The 17777-nt window shown below is 56.0% G+C and overlaps 1 protein-coding gene across 4 annotated transcripts in view; it reads left to right on the forward strand.

Annotated features, from left to right (window-relative positions):
- The window catches only part of HSPA12B (heat shock protein family A (Hsp70) member 12B), a 17886-nt gene extending 193 nt beyond the window's left edge, over positions 1-17693 (forward strand). The window contains exons 1-13 of one of the 4 annotated variants that reach the window (XM_036825679.1): positions 540-588; positions 4747-4806; positions 6458-6555; positions 7561-7685; positions 10096-10198; positions 10543-10647; positions 10975-11091; positions 12915-13089; positions 13800-13886; positions 14321-14425; positions 14534-14792; positions 15261-15364; positions 15960-16615. In XM_036825679.1, coding sequence (XP_036681574.1) covers positions 543-588; positions 4747-4806; positions 6458-6555; positions 7561-7685; positions 10096-10198; positions 10543-10647; positions 10975-11091; positions 12915-13089; positions 13800-13886; positions 14321-14425; positions 14534-14792; positions 15261-15364; positions 15960-16615 — 2040 coding nt within the window. In that variant the 5' untranslated portion in view covers positions 540-542. Of the gene's footprint in view, positions 1-539; positions 589-4746; positions 4807-6457; positions 6556-7560; positions 7686-10011; positions 10199-10542; positions 10648-10974; positions 11092-12914; positions 13090-13799; positions 13887-14320; positions 14426-14533; positions 14793-15260; positions 15365-15959 lie in introns of those variants that run through there. The other 3 variants (XM_036825677.1, XM_036825678.1, XM_036825680.1) reach the window with 3 other exon arrangements.
- Positions 17694-17777: the final 84 nt, after the last annotated feature.

Raw genomic sequence — 17777 nt, forward strand, 5'->3', positions numbered from 1 at the left:
GAGACCCCACCACAAACTTCCTGACCCAGGGGGACAGGACTGGGGCAGATCTGCAAGCCCCTCTCTCCAGCAGGGCTGTGGGTTCGGTAAGGCAATTGGGGCAGCGACAGAGGGCTACATCCGGGCTTTGGGACCCCACACTCGCCCTGTGGAGGGCGGGGATCTGGGGGGAGGGAGGGGGGCTCGAGAGACTTCCGTGTCTGGGTGTCTGTGGGGCTGGGGGCGGCTCCAGGGAGCCAGTTTGTGGAGGACACGGTGCTTAGGCCAGAGGTGGAGACCCCGGGGTTGAGTGTGTGTGTATTTGGGGACGCCTGCAGGGGGAGTTCCCAGGGCCTGTGGTCCAGAAAGTTCAAGAGTGGCTGGGTGGCACAATGCCAGACTGTGGGCTGGCCTCATGAACAGGGACCTCTGGTTTCTCTCTGTGGGGCCAGCTTGGGAATCCAGGTGGGGTGGGGTCAGGGCTCCCTGTGGTATCCCAGTGGAGCCAGGCTGTAAAGTTAGCTTGTGTGGGGGAGAGAAACTGACAGGGAGGGTGCTCTAAAATGTGGACTCCCTGGGAGAGTGAAGGCAGCCCTGGATCCCCAGAAGGTAAGAGAGGTGATGAGGGACAGTGGGCAGAGGGTGGGAGGGGCTTCAGGCCCTAGGCTGTGTGAGACAGAGGTTGTTTGTGAACTGGCTGCTCCCTTGATGAGGACCCATGGGGGCAGGGTAGGATGTATAGAAAGAAAAGTCGAGGACAGGGAGGGGACTTGAGAGGCCATTTCTATCACTCCCTGCCTCAGGCCAGGAGAAGGCAGCTTCCTCACCCCACAACCTCCCACTGGTCCCTCTCCTTGAGGGTGCCTCTCCAAAGACAGACTGGGGCAGCCCTTTGGGTGCCATTTCTGATATGTTCCTTGGGCCCTGATTGGCTCAGTCTCTGGCTTGGGAGAAATGCCTGTGGCCTCTCTTTGCCTGCTGACTGGCAGGATGCTGAGAGAGCAGTGGATGGGAGAGGCAGGGTCCCGGTAAAAGGAGGCCTGCGGGGGTATGGAGGCGAAAGTCCTAGGCTTTTGTGAGTCTGGGGGACACTGTGGGATGGGAGTCTCCAGTTTCAAGTCCCTACTCGGCCACACTCTGTCCTAGTCCCCAGTCATGCCTATTGGGTAGAAGTCAGGGCCAGGGGTCAGGGTAAAGCTGAAGATGAGAGGTCAATATGAGGCCAAGGGCTAGGGGTCAGTCCATGGGCAAGGTTAAGGGACAGACCATAGGCAGGGTTAAGGGTCTGTCTGTGGGTAGGGTAGGGGTCAGGCTGGGGCCAGGGTTTAGCCTGCCCTTGTAGCCAGGAAATGAAGTTATTCTCTGTGTAAATCAAACTGCCCCACCCAATTATTCTCAAACCCATAAGCATCACCAGTCTGAAATTAGTGGGCCCCTGGGGCAGGGACCTACCTCTCCCCACTTCCAGCTGCAGGCCCCGCCCAGATATAGCTTTTGGGAGCAGAGGTTGTCCTGAGTCCCATGATCAGCATTCTCCTTAAATGTTTCTGGTATGTGCGTGTGTATGCATGGTGGGGGATGTCCCAAAGAAATATGGGGTATGTGTGCGTGCTTGTGTGGCTGCCACCCTCTTGTACCTCCACCTCTCAGAGAATCAGCAGGATCCTCCTTCTTTAACACAAATTGATTCAGGGCCTCCCTCCCTCCCTAAAGAACTCAGAATGACTAGAATAAAAGTCTCAATAAGACCAAAAACTTCTGACAAGAGAAAATTCAGAATCCACATCATGAAGGGAAAGAACACTGCTCACATCTGTCCAACTCCCTGCCTTTTTATCAGCCACCTTCCTTTCTTGGACTTGATCCTCACAAGCCCCCTGCATGATCCATTTTACAGGAAAGGGCACTGAGGCACAGAGAGGCAACATGATGCACTCCAGCCAGGTGCCATAATAGGCCCTGTCAGCCCTGAGTGTAGGGGCATTCAGTGTCACATGCTCAAAGATAGGAGATAACTGGACCAGGTTCACAGAGCTGGGGAGATTATAGACACATTGGTTTGGACATGAAATCAGCTTAGAGTGACAACTCTTGAGTCCTTTTTTCTTGGTGGTTCTAGATTGTTTCTGCTTCAAATACAATATCCTTGGTTCAGAAAATCCATTCATTCATTCAGCAAAGCGTTTCCCCAGCACTTAGCCGCAGAACCTGGCAGGAAGAAATGTCAATAAGTTTTTGCTGATGAATCAAAACAATGCATAAATAGGGCTGCCATATTCTCTCTTGTGGGCTTGATCCAGTAGTGTGTTGGTAGATGTTTTTCAGTCAGCTCCCCAAGAGGGAGAAAAACCTAATTTGCAGTTTATCAACTTCTATGGTATAATCACCGTGGCTGATTTCAAGGTATCAATGTGATGTCAATAAATGCAGAATTGAGAAGAGATGCACAGAATCAGCTCTTGGGAGCTGGTAGGATCCACGTCCAGCACGACACTCCATCACCCTGAACTGGGCACCTGTCCCTGGCTCTCAAGGCCCATACCCACCCCCACCATTTACTTTCCTTTTTCTCAGCATCATCCAGCTGCTGTACAAGTGCCCACGATCAGCCCCTGTATTTCCCCTGATTCTGATTCCTGGACATCCACCTGTGCACCTCCAGTGACAGCAGGACTGCATGTGTCTGGAAATCTCCATGGTGCTGGCCATGGGGGAATATCCTGGATGTGTCTCAGTGTCTGTCGATGCTGGGGCTGGGTTGTGTGAATTCTGTGTGAGCAAGGGTGTGTGCACGTGTGTGTAGGGGTGTGACAGTGCCCAGCTCTGTGTCTGCTGTGTTCTGTTAGCAAAACTTCCTGATCTGGCCACTGGCTACAGAGAGGGAGTGGGCTCTGGGCTGCCCCCACCCTTGTTTAGGCTCACTGCTGAGGACAGTAGCGTTGGTGATCTGAAGACTGGGCCAGGATACGTTGACAAGCACTTCTCAAACCTTAGGGTGCTCCCAACCATCTGGGATCTTGCGAAAAAGCAAGCGCTAACTCAGCAGGTCCGGGGCGGAGCCTGAGGGCCTGCACCTCTAACAAGCTCCCAGGGGACCCAGTGCTGCTGTCCTGATACCACGATTTGAGTAACAAAGCTGTCAGTGACCTGGAGGACGATGCCTCTAGCTTGGCCCTCAGAACTTCACAGACACAAGCTCAGGTTCCTCCCACCTTAGAAAAGAAAATAAAAACCTGTCCTCCCCTCCTCAAGCATTATGTTCCTCCAGGTGCAGCCAAGCTTCCCAGAAGTGCTAGCTCCGTTCTCTCACCGTCTGCTCCCTCCTCGCCTACCTGACTCCGCCCCATCTCCATCATTCCACTGAAATGCCATTAAAAACAGGTGTTTCCAGTCTCATCTAAAAATCTCTGAAGGCGTCTAGCTTCACAGTCTTCTCTTATCAAGATCTTCATGAAACCATAGCAGGCAACTCCGTCTCCCTGGCCAGCCAACCTTCCTCCAGTCAACCTTTATTCAGAGCTTCTCCTCCCTTCCCTTCCCCCACTCTACTCTCTGCCAAGCCTCCTGTGACAATGACTCCCAGACACTTCTCCACCTCAGATTTCTCCCTGACCTCTAGGTCATGTGTCATCTGACTCCTCAGTCTGTTCTCTCAGCAGTTTCAAAACTGCACCCAGAACACTGCCCCTTCCCCCCTGCCAGCCTGCCCTGCTCCAGCATTCTCCATTTCACCATCCATCTCCTCGCTTGAATCAGGCAGTGTCATCCTTGACACCTTCTTCTTCCTAACCTCCCATGTCCAATCCAGCCATCTTCCATCAGGCTTGTTGATTTTAACCTCTAACATAAATGTCTACACTTCTGTCTCAAGACACACAGCCACCACCATCATCTGTTGCCTGGAGCACTGATTGGCTCCTGTTTTCATGTCGTCCCACTGCAGTCTACACTTCCCATGCAGCCAGAGGGGCTTTTTAAAACACAGATTTAGTCATGCCCCTGCCTTCACTCTGCCACTTGAAACCTTTCAAGATTTGCTGTTGCCTTTCATGTAAAACCAGATCTAAAATTGGGTCCACCAGGGTCTGCCTGCAGGGTGAGCCTAGCCCAACCCCTCTCTCCAGCCTTGCCATGCTCCCCTTTCTGCCCTGCTTCACAGTATCCTTCACAGCATTGTTTGTAATCTCAGATTCACTTACATGATTATCTGATTATGAATGGCTTCCCCACCAGGCTGTGGGCCCCCAGGACAGGGACAGTGTCTCTCTGGGTCACTGATGTCCCACAGCATCTGGCAGAGAGTGGGCACCTGAAAACACTTAGGAGCATCCTGGTTCCAACAAAGCAACTGTTAAAAAGACATTTTTGAGGGAATTCCCTGGCAGTCCAGTGGTTAGGTTTCCTCCCTTCCACTACAGGGGGCCAGGGTTCAATACCTGCTCGGGGAAGTAAAATCCTGCAAGCCACGCAGTGTAGCCAAAAAAAAAAAAAAGACATTTTTGAGACAAGCTGGGATGGAGGATTGAGCATTGGATGAGATTAAGGAATTACTGTTGATTTTGTTAGACATGATAGTGGTGTTGTGGCCATGTCTTTTAAACAATCTCTGTTAGAGAGACATATTAAATAATTTATAGGTCAAGCAACATGCCTGGGATTTGCTTCAAAGGACTCCAGCCAAAAGTAAATAAATAAAATAAACAATTATTCAGTAAGGGAACAAAGGAACAAATAAATGCCATTCTGCTTGTCTGTTCCTGTTCACAGCCACAGGGCCTACAAAGATGCTGGCTGTCCCGGAGATGGGCCTGCAGGGGCTGTACAGCGGTAAGACCCACCCCCTCACCTCTGCCCGGGGCCCACTGCCCCCCTCACCCTGGCACTCAGACCCACCCCTAGTCTGTCCACATGCCTTGCCCAGCAGAGGCTCCTGAGAGCTGTTCTGTGAGTGTGTGTGCGCAAGGAGGGTCAGTGCAACAGGACTACGCATGTAAGTGTGTGTGTGTGTCTGCGTGTCTGCCTATGGGCAGGTCTCTGGGCACAGGGTGTGTATGTCTGCACAGAATTCTGTTTGTGTGCATGCGCATCTGCCTTTGGCCTGGTCTGGGCACAGGCTCTGGGTTCTGTGCAGGGGTAGGAGGCCAGGAGGCAGGACGGACACGCCTCAGGAAGTCCACTCACAAAGACCTGGTGGGCTGGGGCTTCCTTCCTGACTCCCTTCCCAGGCTCAAACCACAGCAACTCGGCCCCTCAAGCTGGAGCTGGTGACAGGACCCAAGCCTGCCCTGGCCACCTGAGAAAAAGGGGCTCTGGGAGTGTGACCACCATGTCCTTGCCCCTCCAGCACTGCAAGACAGATGCCAGCCCTGTCCAGACACTTCCCAGAATTCCCTTCATGCCCAGCCCCTCACATATATTCCCAGGGTACCCCAAGGTCGGGGAGGGCTGGGACTTGTCAGGGCCACAGAGCTGTGGCTGAGCGAGTATACAGGCCCCAGCCCTGGCTCAGCCTAAAGCCAGACATTGATTTGCTGATGTGTCTTCATACCAGACCCCATCAATCTCCCTGGTCAGTGCCCCCGTCCCCACACACGGATCTCAGGGCAGCCCCAGTGCCCCTCCTAGGGGCCTTAGCAAAGTTCAGTGTGGTGGTGATGAGCCACCAGCAAAGCAGGCCCTCCTGCCCCCTGAGCTGCCAGAGCCTCCAAACCAGGCTTTGGGCTGCCTTCTGGGGGCTGCACTGCTTCCTCCCACCAAAGGTCCAGCTCAGTCCTAGGCCTGTGAGAGGGTCTTAAGGGGGCCTCCTGCCCCCAAACGCTGGCTCCAGGTCTATGTGTGTCATGGGGGAGGGGAGGCTTGGAATCTGACTTCCTAGTGTGGTGGACACCTCTCGGCTCAGGGCTGGGCTGGGGGAGGTGTTGCCCCAGTCAGCCAGCTGGGCCTGTCCATGGATGGCCCTTGGGGGGCAGAGGGAGGGGGCGAGGCAACTCCCTCAGGTCCTGATTAGAACCATGTGGCTGCACTTTAGTGGGGAGAGGAGCGGCTCCACTCCCACTCAGTTAGGTCTGTAGTCCCCTACCTTTTCTGGTTTCTCCACCCTCACCCCAGGAGCTCACCTGCCCCATCTCTCCTGCCCTTCTATCTCTGGACTCAGTCTTCCCCACCCCCACAATGCTTCTCTGTCTCTCCCCTTCCCTGCTGTGTCTGAGGGGTGCTGGGGGAGACAGTGAGTCCCTAGGTGAAGTATGTCACCCTTCAGGAATAGGTCACCTCTAACTGATAACAGACCCTGAACCCAGCTATCTCCGACCCCGACCTCAGTCCTGTCCTTCCTACCCTCCTGCCCTCGTCCCCTTTCCCCAGCAGGGTACCCCTCACCTTGGCCCAGCAATGACTGATGGAGAATCCCCCAGGCTTGGGGCCCAGCCACCAGCCTCTTACCCTGATTGTGCCAGAATGATTTGCCCTCTCTTTGCAGGCTCCAGCCCAGAGCGGTCTCCAGTGCCCAGCCCACCCGGCTCCCCAAGGACCCAGGAAAGCTGTGGCATTGCCCCCCTCACACCCTCACAGTCTCCAGTAAGCCCAGAGCAGGGATTGGGGTGGTGGGTGGCCTGGGTAGTGGGGAAGGTCACACTGGAGTCTGGAAGAGCCCTGGAAGGTCTGGGCTGGGGGTACCATCATGCTTCCTGCCCCTACACACTCCACTCATGTTCCCCCTGATGGGTTAGCCTTAGGTGACCTTGGACTGTAGGGGTAACAATTCTACTGAGGTGATCTCTCTCCAGGATAACATCTAGGGACCACTGCACGTAACCTGCCTGGGGCAGATGTACTTCTGAGCAAGTAGTTTTGTGTGTTCTCAGAGCACTGGGCCTCCGAGACTTGCTTCCCCTCCTGTCAACCACAGCCCCACCTTAATACAAGGTATATCTAGGGAAGAGGAGACATGTTGCTAAAAAATAGTTTGGGGCTAGCTTGACGTATCCAGGACATAACCACCCCCCCCCCAAGCTCCCTAGGTCACCCCACGTGGGGTGGCCTCACCCTAGTGATCCAGCCTGGGGACCCCCTTGTTCTCAGGGAGCCCAGGCCTGGCCTGGGAGGAGGCAGGGACCACTCTTGGGCATGTGCATGGGGCCTCTCTTCTCTGTCACAAAACTGGATAGAGTCTGGCTGTGTCACTGTGGCCACAAAGAGCAAGAGGGTCAAATAACGCAGGTCCATGTGCTATGAAGCTGCTCAGAGCAGCAAAATTGCCCCCAGCTGGGCCCAGGCTATGACATGGTGTGAGATGGGGGTGGGGCAAAGGCAGTCCAGGCAGAAGGTAGGCAGAGAACCAGAAGCAGGGAAGCAGGAGCTCAAGCCCAAAACTTCATGGGGCTACCTGAGAGGCCTTGGGCTTTCTGAACAGTTGGCATCTCAAGGGCTTAGCTTGGAGCTTAGGAGAGGAAGGGAGCCAGGCAGGCAGGTAGGTGGGGGTGGGCCAGGGCTGGTCTGGACCACAGCCAGGGGTTGGGAGGGCTCCCACATACAGTCAGCCTGGCCCTCTGGCTGCTCCCTGACTAGGTCTTGCACTTGCAGAAGCCTGAGGCCCGAGCCCCCCAGCAGGCCCCCTTCTCCGTGGTAGTGGCCATCGACTTCGGCACCACATCCAGTGGCTATGCCTTCAGCTTTGCCAGTGACCCTGAGGCCATCCACATGATGAGGTGAGGGCGGCTGGGCTGGGAGATTGGTTGTTGGGGGGGGGGGGTGGGAATCCTACACCCTGGGAGAGGCCTGGTCCCAGAAGTACTGTCACTAAGGAGAAATGGGGTCTCCTCAGAGTACCTTCCACTCCTAGTCTGGGCTCCCCACTGGGGCAAAAGTTTGGAGGATGGGTGCCAGGCCTGGGCCCTCAGCCCCAATTGGGGCAGCTCTCTGACCTCTGCAGGAAATGTTGGGCTTTGTTTTTTATTTTAAATTTTTTATTGAGAGATAACAAACATACAGTAAAATACACAGATCTTTTTCTGGGCTAGTCACAAACAAATACATATGCAAAAACCAAATAAATATGTGGTTTTAAAATAAAAGTGGTATATCATACAACTTGCTTTATTTTAAGTTTTCAACACTATTTTCTAGATGTTTCATGTGAATACAGAGAGCCACGATTTTGTTTTAATGGTTGCATAGTATTCCACAGTACAGATGTGTCATAATTTATCCATTCTCCTATTGATAGTTTTGAGGCTATTTTTCCTTCTAATTTTTCACTATTACAAAAAGTGCTGCAATGAATATTCTTCCTTGAAAACTTGTGCTGGAATTTCTATGTGGTAGATTCCTAGAGGCAGATTCCTAGGTTTGGCTCGAATGAAATACAAGGAAATGAACGATCAGAGGGTTAACTGAGTTGACAAGTCACACAGTTGTCATGAAAGAGCTGTTTGAAAAATCCATTCTGATGGAATTTGTTTTGTTTGAATGAAACATTTGTTTGACACTCCCCTTCAGGCCTCAAGACCCTGATCCTTTGAATATATCTTAGTGGGGCTGTAGCCTATAGGGGGAAGACCCCTATAGAAGACCGCAAAGCTCCCAACTCAGCCTGGGGTGGGGGATCAGGGGGCTTCACCAGGGCCTGGGAGGCTGGATGGAAGGGTGGGTGGAGAGACAGGCAAAGGGTCACTGCCCCAAAGATACAGGGGACCTAACCTACATGAGCGTGGACTGTCCTTCCCCTTTCTCTGCTCCCTCCACATCCACATGAGGCCACAAAGGCTCTGGGCCCTTATAGCTCTCTAAGAGCTGCAGGGCATCCCAGCTTGTCAGCACACACAGCTGAGGCCATGCTGGGCCCCTTGCTGGGGCTGAGGACACATGAAGGGACACTGGAGATAACAGTCACAGGAAGTAACTGGGGGCATCTTGGCCTCCTCCCAAGCCCTTCCCACCCCCACTAGCCACTAATCCCCATCACTTCTATCTCTAATATCCCTGTAATACCTGCCTACTTCTCTCCACCACTACCACCCCGAAGTTCAGCCCCACCTTCTCTCACTTGAACGGTTGCAATATCCTCCTCCCTGGTTTTCCTTCTCCATCCTCCCTCCCCTCCACTCTGTTGCTACATGGGGACCAGTGACCTTTCTAAAGGCAAATGTGGTCATGCCTCTTCACTCCCCTACCTAATACCCACCAAGACAGAATTCTGATATGGCATTTGGTACTCCTCCTTAGCTGATCTTAAGATTCCTGTATTTTCTCCTGCTTTGAGCCAACTTACAGCTAGTTCTCCCTGGTCTTTCACACCTCCAAGCTTTTGCACATGCTCTTCCTTCTGCCTGGATTCCCAGTTCCTTCCCCAAAAGGCTGCACTGGTGAACTTGGCCTAGAGGAGTCAGGGCATCAGACAACGCAGAGGAAGTGGAGGAAGGATTTGCCAGGCTAATGAACTGGGCAGTGAGTTCTGGGTGGAGGTCCAGATGATGCCTGCACATACGGAAGTTTGGAGTCTCAGGTTTTGGGGGCCTGCTGGAGGTGCAGTCAGCTGGGATGTAGCTACTGATGTGGGCCAGATAGGAATGATCATGAATGCCTTGAAAGAGCTTAGCTGTGGAAGATGGCCTAGAGGAGGGCAAACCAGCTGGCTGGGAGGAGGCCTCTGCCAGGGTCCTGGAGAGACATATCAGAAGGCCAGACGAGGCAGATGGCTTGCTGCTGCTTGTTAAAAAGACAGGGAGGTGAGGTCCAATGGTATACTTCATGGAAGGGAGCAGGAGCTGAGGATGTCGGATGGGACCCATGGCCCCATGGATAGAGAGGATCCCATGAGCAACGTTTATGGATTTAAGTGGATGCCAAGCACCATATTCACAAGAACCCTAAAAGGTAGGTACTATTATTATTTCCATTTTACATATGAAAAGACTGAGGCTTGGGGAAGCCAAGTGAGCTGCCCAAAGTCACACAGCTGGTTCCAGAGCCAGCACCCAACCCCACAAAGGGAGGATTACTGCTGACCACACTGACAGCTAACTGCCTCCACAGGAAATGGGAGGGCGGGGACCCAGGTGTGGCCCACCAGAAGACCCCCACCTGCCTGCTGCTGACCCCAGAGGGTGCCTTTCACAGTTTTGGCTATACAGCCCGTGATTACTACCACGATCTGGACCCTGAGGAGGCTCGTGACTGGCTCTACTTTGAGAAGTTCAAGATGAAGATCCACAGTGCCACTGTGAGTCACATTCTGGCTCAGGGCCCAGCTCCAGCCAGGGAGGCAGGGCTAGGAGGGAAAGCGGAGAGGGAGGCCTCATGGAGGGTAGGTAAAGCTAAAAGGTGAGGAGGGGCCTGGTGGAGGAGTAGCTAAGGAGGTGGAGCTTGAATCTAAGGGATGGAGGCATGACCAAGAGGTGAAGATAGGGTAAAGAGAGGGGCTGGGGAGAGAACTAATGTGAGATTAGAGCCAGAGTGGTACAGTGCCAAAGAGGGGGAGCACCAGGAAATGGGGTGAGTATAAGAGGTTGTCAGGAAATGGAGGCAGAGCTACGGCCTCCTGCAGTCACCTTGTGTCCCTGCCAGGATCTCACCTTGAAGACCCAGCTAGAAGCGGTAAATGGAAAGAAAATGCCTGCCCTGGAGGTGTTCGCCCATGCCTTGCGCTTCTTCAAGGAGCATGCCCTTCAGGTATGCTGTGACCCCATCCCTGCCTACTGGGGTGGAGGGCCCCCAGGTCCATCCTTTCCCCTCAGCCCATCCCCTGTCCATCCAATGGGTAGCCACTGTCAGAAGACAGAGGTCATCTCCAGTCCCCTGCCTTTCTGTCTGGTAGAGCCTGCATCAACCCTACAGGTGTTGGGGAGGTGGTGGTGGTGGGGAAGGGGGTGTTAGGATTCCAAGTTAGCTGGGAAGTTCCTCCTGAGGCCTGATTAGTTCCTCCAGCTGCCATAGAGGCTAAAGACACTTCCCACAAACCAAGCCAGCCATTCCCCTCACTGCCCCCTCCTGCTCCAGGAGCTGAGGGACCAGTGCCCGTCGCTGCCAGAGAAGGACACTGTGCGCTGGGTGTTGACAGTGCCGGCCATCTGGAAACAGCCAGCTAAGCAGTTCATGCGAGAGGCTGCCTACTTGGTGAGAATGTGCACTCAAGAGCTGTGGACGTTGGTCGGGAGGGCCCCGGGCATGGCCCCATACCCTCATTCACCCACCACCCTTGGGACCACAGAGCCATTGTGTAAAGACTGCCAGCCCCTCCCTGCTGGCCATTTTGGAGGGTTGTTGCCACTAGGAAAGGGGGTGGGCCTGCAGGACCAGAGAGCAGAGGGACAAAAGACACAGCCCAGGCCAGCTTAAACAGTGTCTTAGGGCAGGTTTCCTAGAAGCAGAGCCCAAGATGGGGATTCCTGTGCATGTGGTCTATTGCAAGGACTCTCAGCAGAAAGAGGAGTGAGGAAAGCAGGACAGGAGAAAAAGCTGGGCAGGGATGTGGTCTTAGCTGGAGTCTAGCCTCAGCCTGATCCCATGGAGAGCTCTAGAGGGAGAATGTACTGTGGTGTTGGCCACGAGGAGGCGGGGGGGGGGGGTGGCTTTTTGTCCATCCTTATCAGTCTCTCATTGGTTACTGGGGGAGTTGGGGAAAGGCCCTCCAAGTGAGGTGGTTCCCATTCAGCTGAGGGCAGTTCTTCAGAGAAGGGGCAGCGGTGAGCCAATAGCAGCCAACACTCACAGTAGCTGGGCAGGACACCAAGAACACCCACTTCAGCCAGCATCAGTATTTTCACCACAGCCCCAACCACTGAGCAGGGGAAATAGGACTATGAAACTATGAAGGGAGGTGATTTTGGCCAATGTTTGCTGGTCTTCCTACCACAAGAGATGCCCAAAGGTCTGGAGAAAGGGGGACGGCTCAGGCACCCCTCTCTCAAGTGGAAATGGGGAGGTTGGAGGGGGGCTCATTGTTTGATCCTGCCCGTGAACCTGGGGCCTTGGTGGACACCCTAGGATCTCCAAAAGGGATCTCAGGAATTCCAGTGCACCTTCCCCTGGAGGATACCAGGACCCCCAACCCCCCACAAACACAACTTTGGGCCAGGCATGCCTCAGCTGTCAAATCCGCAGGTGCCTACACTTGTCTCTAGAAGGAGCTAACCCTGAGGCCAGTGGGCATCCCCCCTGCAGAGACCAGGATGAAAGCATGGCTGTGCCCAGCCAGAACAAACACCCCCACACCAGTGGCCCCCTGCTGGTTTACCCACCCTGCTTCCTCCCACACTGTTCCCTGTCAGCTGAGGACGGGCTAGCCCTGGGCAGGAAGTCTTAATACCCACCCATCCCCATCCCCCACCTGGTCAGACTGCCTTGCCTTGGCACCTGAAATTTCACTGTTAAAGTTTCTTTCCTCCTGTATCAGATTCCCTGAGAACAAAGTTCTCCTAAGAGTGGGGAGGCCCATGGCCACTGTCTATCACCAGTGGAGAAAGAGGGTTCAGTAAGACAAAAGGGGCCCCCCCACCCCTCTGACTGATGGTCTGGCCATTATACCCACCCTCCCCAATACACTGTGTTGGAGTCTCCACTAACCCCCTCAGCCAGTGCTTAGCTGGCCAACACAGTATCTGTGAAGGGGACCTTGCTGCAGCCCAGGGACACCTTGGGCAGCCTGGAGGCAGATCCCAGGTGCTCTAGGTTTTCACTCAGTCAAGGGTCTCTTCCTGCTGGGCAACACCATGGCATCCTTGGCCATGGCCATGCCCCTCCCCAGCCTGGTCACAGGGTGGCTGTGAGACAGCTCCAAATTTGTGCAGCATGGAGGGGCCTGAGCAGCTTAGCATGGGTGGGGTATAATCCGGAGGAGATGGGAGCCCCACAGGCCCCCGGTTGCCTGCCCTGAGTGCCATTTCAGTGTGATGCCTGGCCCATGGTGCTCCCCAACCCTGCCAACCACCCATCCTCAGGCCGGACTGGTGTCGAGAGAGGATGCAGAGCAATTACTCATCGCCCTGGAGCCTGAGGCCGCCTCTGTCTACTGCCGCAAGCTGCGTCTGCACCAGCTCGTGGACCTGAGCAGCCGAGCTCCAGGCAGTGGGCGCCTGGGCGAGCGCCGCTCCATTGATTCCAGCTTCCGTCAGGGTGAGCCACCCCCAGGGGTACTGCCCAGTGGCCTTGGAGGCAGGCGCTTAAGATTACACCTTGCCCTAGAGTAGCACTGTCAGAGGACGGTAGGACTCAGCCCAGCCCTGAATCTGAGAGTGGGAGGGTGATGCCTACCCTGAGGAGAGGTGCTTGGGTACTGACAAAGGGTACTCTGAGCTGAAGGTGGAGGTCTTCAGGAGCTGTCCCTTAAACAGCCACTGAATCAGTTTTCCCTCCCCTCCTGGCACATCAGCTGTCCTCCCCCCTCCCCCATCAGCCCCAAGCTCCTGCTGCCAGGACCAGGAACTGGGACAGCTATGGTCAACCTTCATCATCCCCTCAGATGCCATCTCCCATGACAGGGAGAGGTCCCAGGACCTTCCCCCACCCCATCCCCAGCTCCTTCAGACCTTCTTAATTCTGATTTTGCTATGGCCTGAGCCCTTCTGGATTAAGGGAAGGTCCTGCAGCCGGAAATACTTCCCCTTAGGGGTTGGTTACAGTGCCTGAGATTACCCCATCCAGTTTCTCTGGACCCTTTAGGGTTCAGCATTGCCCTCTCCCAGTTAGGAGTGGAGCAGGAGTTTCAGGAGCACTGGCTGCTCCAGATGCTCATGGAGGGCGTTGGTGGAAGGATGCGGGGCATTGAGCGTGGTAGCTGAGACACTCCTTCTAACCTCACTGTCCTGCTGTCCCTCAACACCCAGCCCGAGAGCAGCTTCGAAGGTCCCGCCACAGCCGCACGTTCCTGGTGGAATCGGGTGTCGGAGAACTGTGGGCTGAGATGCAAGCAGGTGGGGGAGGGGAGATGGAGGGATATTCCTTGGGCCCTGTGGGGCACCGTATACTGCAGGTGGGGGGAACATTCCCGAAGTCAGCTCTAGCCCCTAGGAACCCTGCCCCTTCCAACTCCTTCAGCTGTACCTAACCTGGTAGTCCCCCTCAGTCACCTGCACTCCCACCCCCACTCACAGCCATGCCCCTAACCCCCACTCCCCCGGGGGATTCTCTGCAGATGGAGTTGCAGAATCCTGGGACCATTTTCCCCCACACCTTGTGCTCCTACCTGGTGACCTGAGGTTCAAGCACCTGAAGCCCCTTTCAACCCTAACCCCCATGGCCCCGCAGACAGGGCTCAGGACCTGGGGCAGGGCTGGAGGCTGGGTAAGTCTGCAGAGGGCGCAGAGCTGAAGGTGCCACGAGTGTGTGCTCACGCTCGCCCCCGTAGGAGACCGCTACGTGGTGGCAGACTGCGGGGGAGGCACGGTGGACCTTACCGTGCACCAGTTGGAACAGCCCCATGGCACCCTCAAGGAGCTCTACAAGGCGTCTGGTGAGTAGCCAGGCAGCACCCTTGGTACCCAGACCGCCCTGGCCCCGCCAACCCCCCCTGGCGGCGGAGTCGGCACTGACGCCCCCTTCGACCCCTGCCCTACCCAAGGTGGCCCCTGTGGCGCGGTGGGCGTGGACCTGGCCTTCGAGCAGCTGCTGGGCCGCATCTTCGGCGAAGACTTCATCGCCACCTTCAAAAGGCAACGCCCAGCAGCCTGGGTGGATCTGACTATAGCCTTCGAGGCCCGCAAACGCACCGCAGGCCCACACCGTGCGGGGGCGCTCAACATCTCGCTGCCCTTCTCGTTTATTGACTTCTATCGCAAGCAGCGAGGCCACAACGTGGAGACAGCCCTGCGCAGGAGCAGGTGGGCCGGGGGACCGCCCCTACAGGGGAAGGTGTGGGCCCCAGGGGGGAGTAGGGGGGTCCACCTTATCTGTCCCACGCACACATCATGCCAGCCCCGGTGGAGGCAGGGGGAGGGGCATGAGTACCCCAGCTGGAATCGGCAGCCCAAACTGGGGCGAGAATCTTGAGCCTGGGGAAAGGCCAACATCTACCTCTTCCCATTCCCTGCAAACACACACACACACACACACACACACACACACACACACACGCTAGCCAATGGGTCTGGGTTCCTCTGCTCGAGGCAAAGGGAGGCTCCTCTCCTGGGACCTCATGCCTGGACCTGGAACAGACCTGCGTCTAAAGCCCTGAGGGTATGGCTGGCACAACACATAATGTGCAGTCAGTGCCCAGGTACTTCGACCTGGAATAGGGGTAGCACCCGGGACCCTGACCCATGGGCCTGTGCCTCCTTCAACACCTACAGCGTGAACTTCGTGAAGTGGTCCTCACAGGGGATGCTCAGGATGTCTTGTGAGGCCATGAACGACCTCTTTCAGCCCACGGTCAGCGGGATCATCCAGCACATAGGTAAGTACCTGAGCCTGGGTCCTTCATTCACCTCAACATACACACCCAGATGCGGGAATATCTTACCCTGTTAGTGCCTGGAAACCTCCCCATATCCATACACTGGAATGAGACCCAGAATCATCTGGAATACCTGGAGGATGCAGTGTGGTGGGGATTAAGAGATAGGCGGGAAGATGTGCAGTCTTGCCAGGTTAAAGAACCTCTGGTGCCTTTTTCCTCAAATGGGGTGATAGTATTAGGTCCCCCAAACTGTTATCACACAGATTTAAATGAACTGAAGTATCTAGAGAGTGAGTGCAATGTCTTGCACGTAGTAGGCATTTAATATGTGTAAATGCAGAACCTTATCTCAAGCCCTCCACGGTGTGGTGGGGAAGCAGAGCCCATAAGGATTGCCAGGGGCCCTCATGAAAGCACTCGGTGTTTTTCTTTATGGGAACCAGGCTACCGTTTTATAGCGAAATGTCTAGTTTCTGGTTGCCCGAGGATACAGGCGGGCAGAGGAGAGGCGCCAGTGGCTGCGCAGTGGTGGCCTCAGTGGCCCACTCCCCGTACCTCCTCCTTACCCCCACCCTCCACTCCTGTACCGCAGAGGCGCTGCTGGAGCGCCCCGAGGTGCAGGGCGTGAAGCTGCTGTTCCTGGTGGGCGGCTTCGCCGAGTCGGCCGTGCTGCAGCACGCGGTGCAGGCAGCACTGGGCGCCCGCGGCCTCCGCGTGGTGGTTCCGCACGACGTGGGCCTCACCATCCTAAAGGGCGCGGTGCTCTTCGGGCAGGCTCCGGGCGTGGTTCGGGTGCGGCGCTCGCCGCTCACCTACGGCGTGGGCGTGCTCAACCGCTTTGTGGCTGGGCGCCACCCGCCCGACAAGCTGCTCGTTCGCGACGGCCGCCGCTGGTGCACCGACGTGTTCGAGCGCTTCGTGGCCGCCGAGCAGTCGGTGGCCCTGGGCGAGGAGGTGCTGCGCAGCTACTGCCCGGCGCGCCCAGGCCAGCGCCGCGTGCTCATCAACCTATACTGCTGCGCCGCCGAGGACGCGCGCTTCATCACCGACCCGGGCGTGCGCAAGTGCGGCGCGCTCAGTCTAGAGCTCGAGCCCGCCGAGGGAGGCCCCCATGCCGCCGACGCGCCCCCTAGCCGCCGCGAGATCCGCACTGCCATGCAGTTTGGCGACACCGAGATTAAGGTCACTGCCGTCGACGTCAGCACCAATCGCTCCGTGCGCGCCGCCATCGACTTTCTTTCCAATTGAGGGCGCAGTGCCAGCCCCCCTCGGCCCCGCTGAACTCTTTTGGCCCAGGACCTGGGGAGCGGGCTGAGGCGTACCAACCTGCCCCATTCCCCGCCATCCTGCCCCGGGAGGTGAGGTCGCAGGAGGATGGGTGGGGACATATCCAGAAACTCTGGCTTTGGGATTGGGCCCCGGTCCGCTGACTGGAAGGCTGAAGGGCCCTGCCAAGGACTGAGGTCAAGGAGACTTAAAAGAGGTTTGTAAGACGGCCGTGCCCACAGGGAGCACGTGATCCTGAAAGCAGAATGCACCGGAAGACTTGAGCCCTGGTCTGAACTGGGGTCCGGGATGGGAGTGGGGGGGGGGTGGGGGTGCAGCTGCAGGTGGGGCAGCAAGAGGAAGGAGGTTGTGCAGGGCCTGGGCCTGAAGGGCAGAGTGCACTGACTGACTGGCTCAGCCTGTTTAGGGAGCCAGACAGGACAAGGACTGGAAGCTGACAGGAAAGGGACAGGGGTAGTAAGACCTTCCTGGGCGTGGTACTGACCACCCAAGTATGAATGTTAATTGTAGAAAGAGCAGTAGCAGACTATGAGGAGAAGGGTACAGGGTGAGGCACTTAAGAGGGGGATGTGGGGGCACATGTTGGGGCAGCCTTTCCTTTCTATCTGAGAAGGCCCCAGGGGCAGCCTATCAATGACCCACTTGCACTCCATCGAGCCACGGAGTGGGGGGAGGGTAGGGAGGACAGAAGGAGCACTGGTCCCGGCTCTGCCATCAGCTCAGTGTACCTGCCCTCCCATGATGTGCAACAGCCCCACCTGCCTGAGAACCCTAAGGTGACAATAAAGCATTTATGCTCAAGGTGAAGCTATAGCCTCCTGGTACCTCACAAGAGGGGACCCTAATAGTGGAGTAGTGGAGAGGGGCTGGGATCTGCAAAGGGAGGTTTTCAGCTGTGCCTGGGGCTGGGAACTGACCAGAAGGGGATGCTGCTGTCTCTGGGTCAAGCCTCCCAAACAGAACGCCCCATTCCACAAGACCTCTCTCTGACCTGGGCAGAAGGCCCCTCCCCATCCAAACTCTTCCCAGGCCTAAAATGTCACCCCCTGTGCATTCTTCTTTTGGGGCCAGGTGCTGTAATACCACGAAGTGACCTTGCCTCCAAAAAGAATGAGTTGAGCCA

The sequence above is a fragment of the Balaenoptera musculus genome, chromosome 15 (genome assembly GCF_009873245.2).
Source record: "Balaenoptera musculus isolate JJ_BM4_2016_0621 chromosome 15, mBalMus1.pri.v3, whole genome shotgun sequence".
NCBI lineage: Eukaryota > Metazoa > Chordata > Mammalia > Artiodactyla > Balaenopteridae > Balaenoptera > Balaenoptera musculus.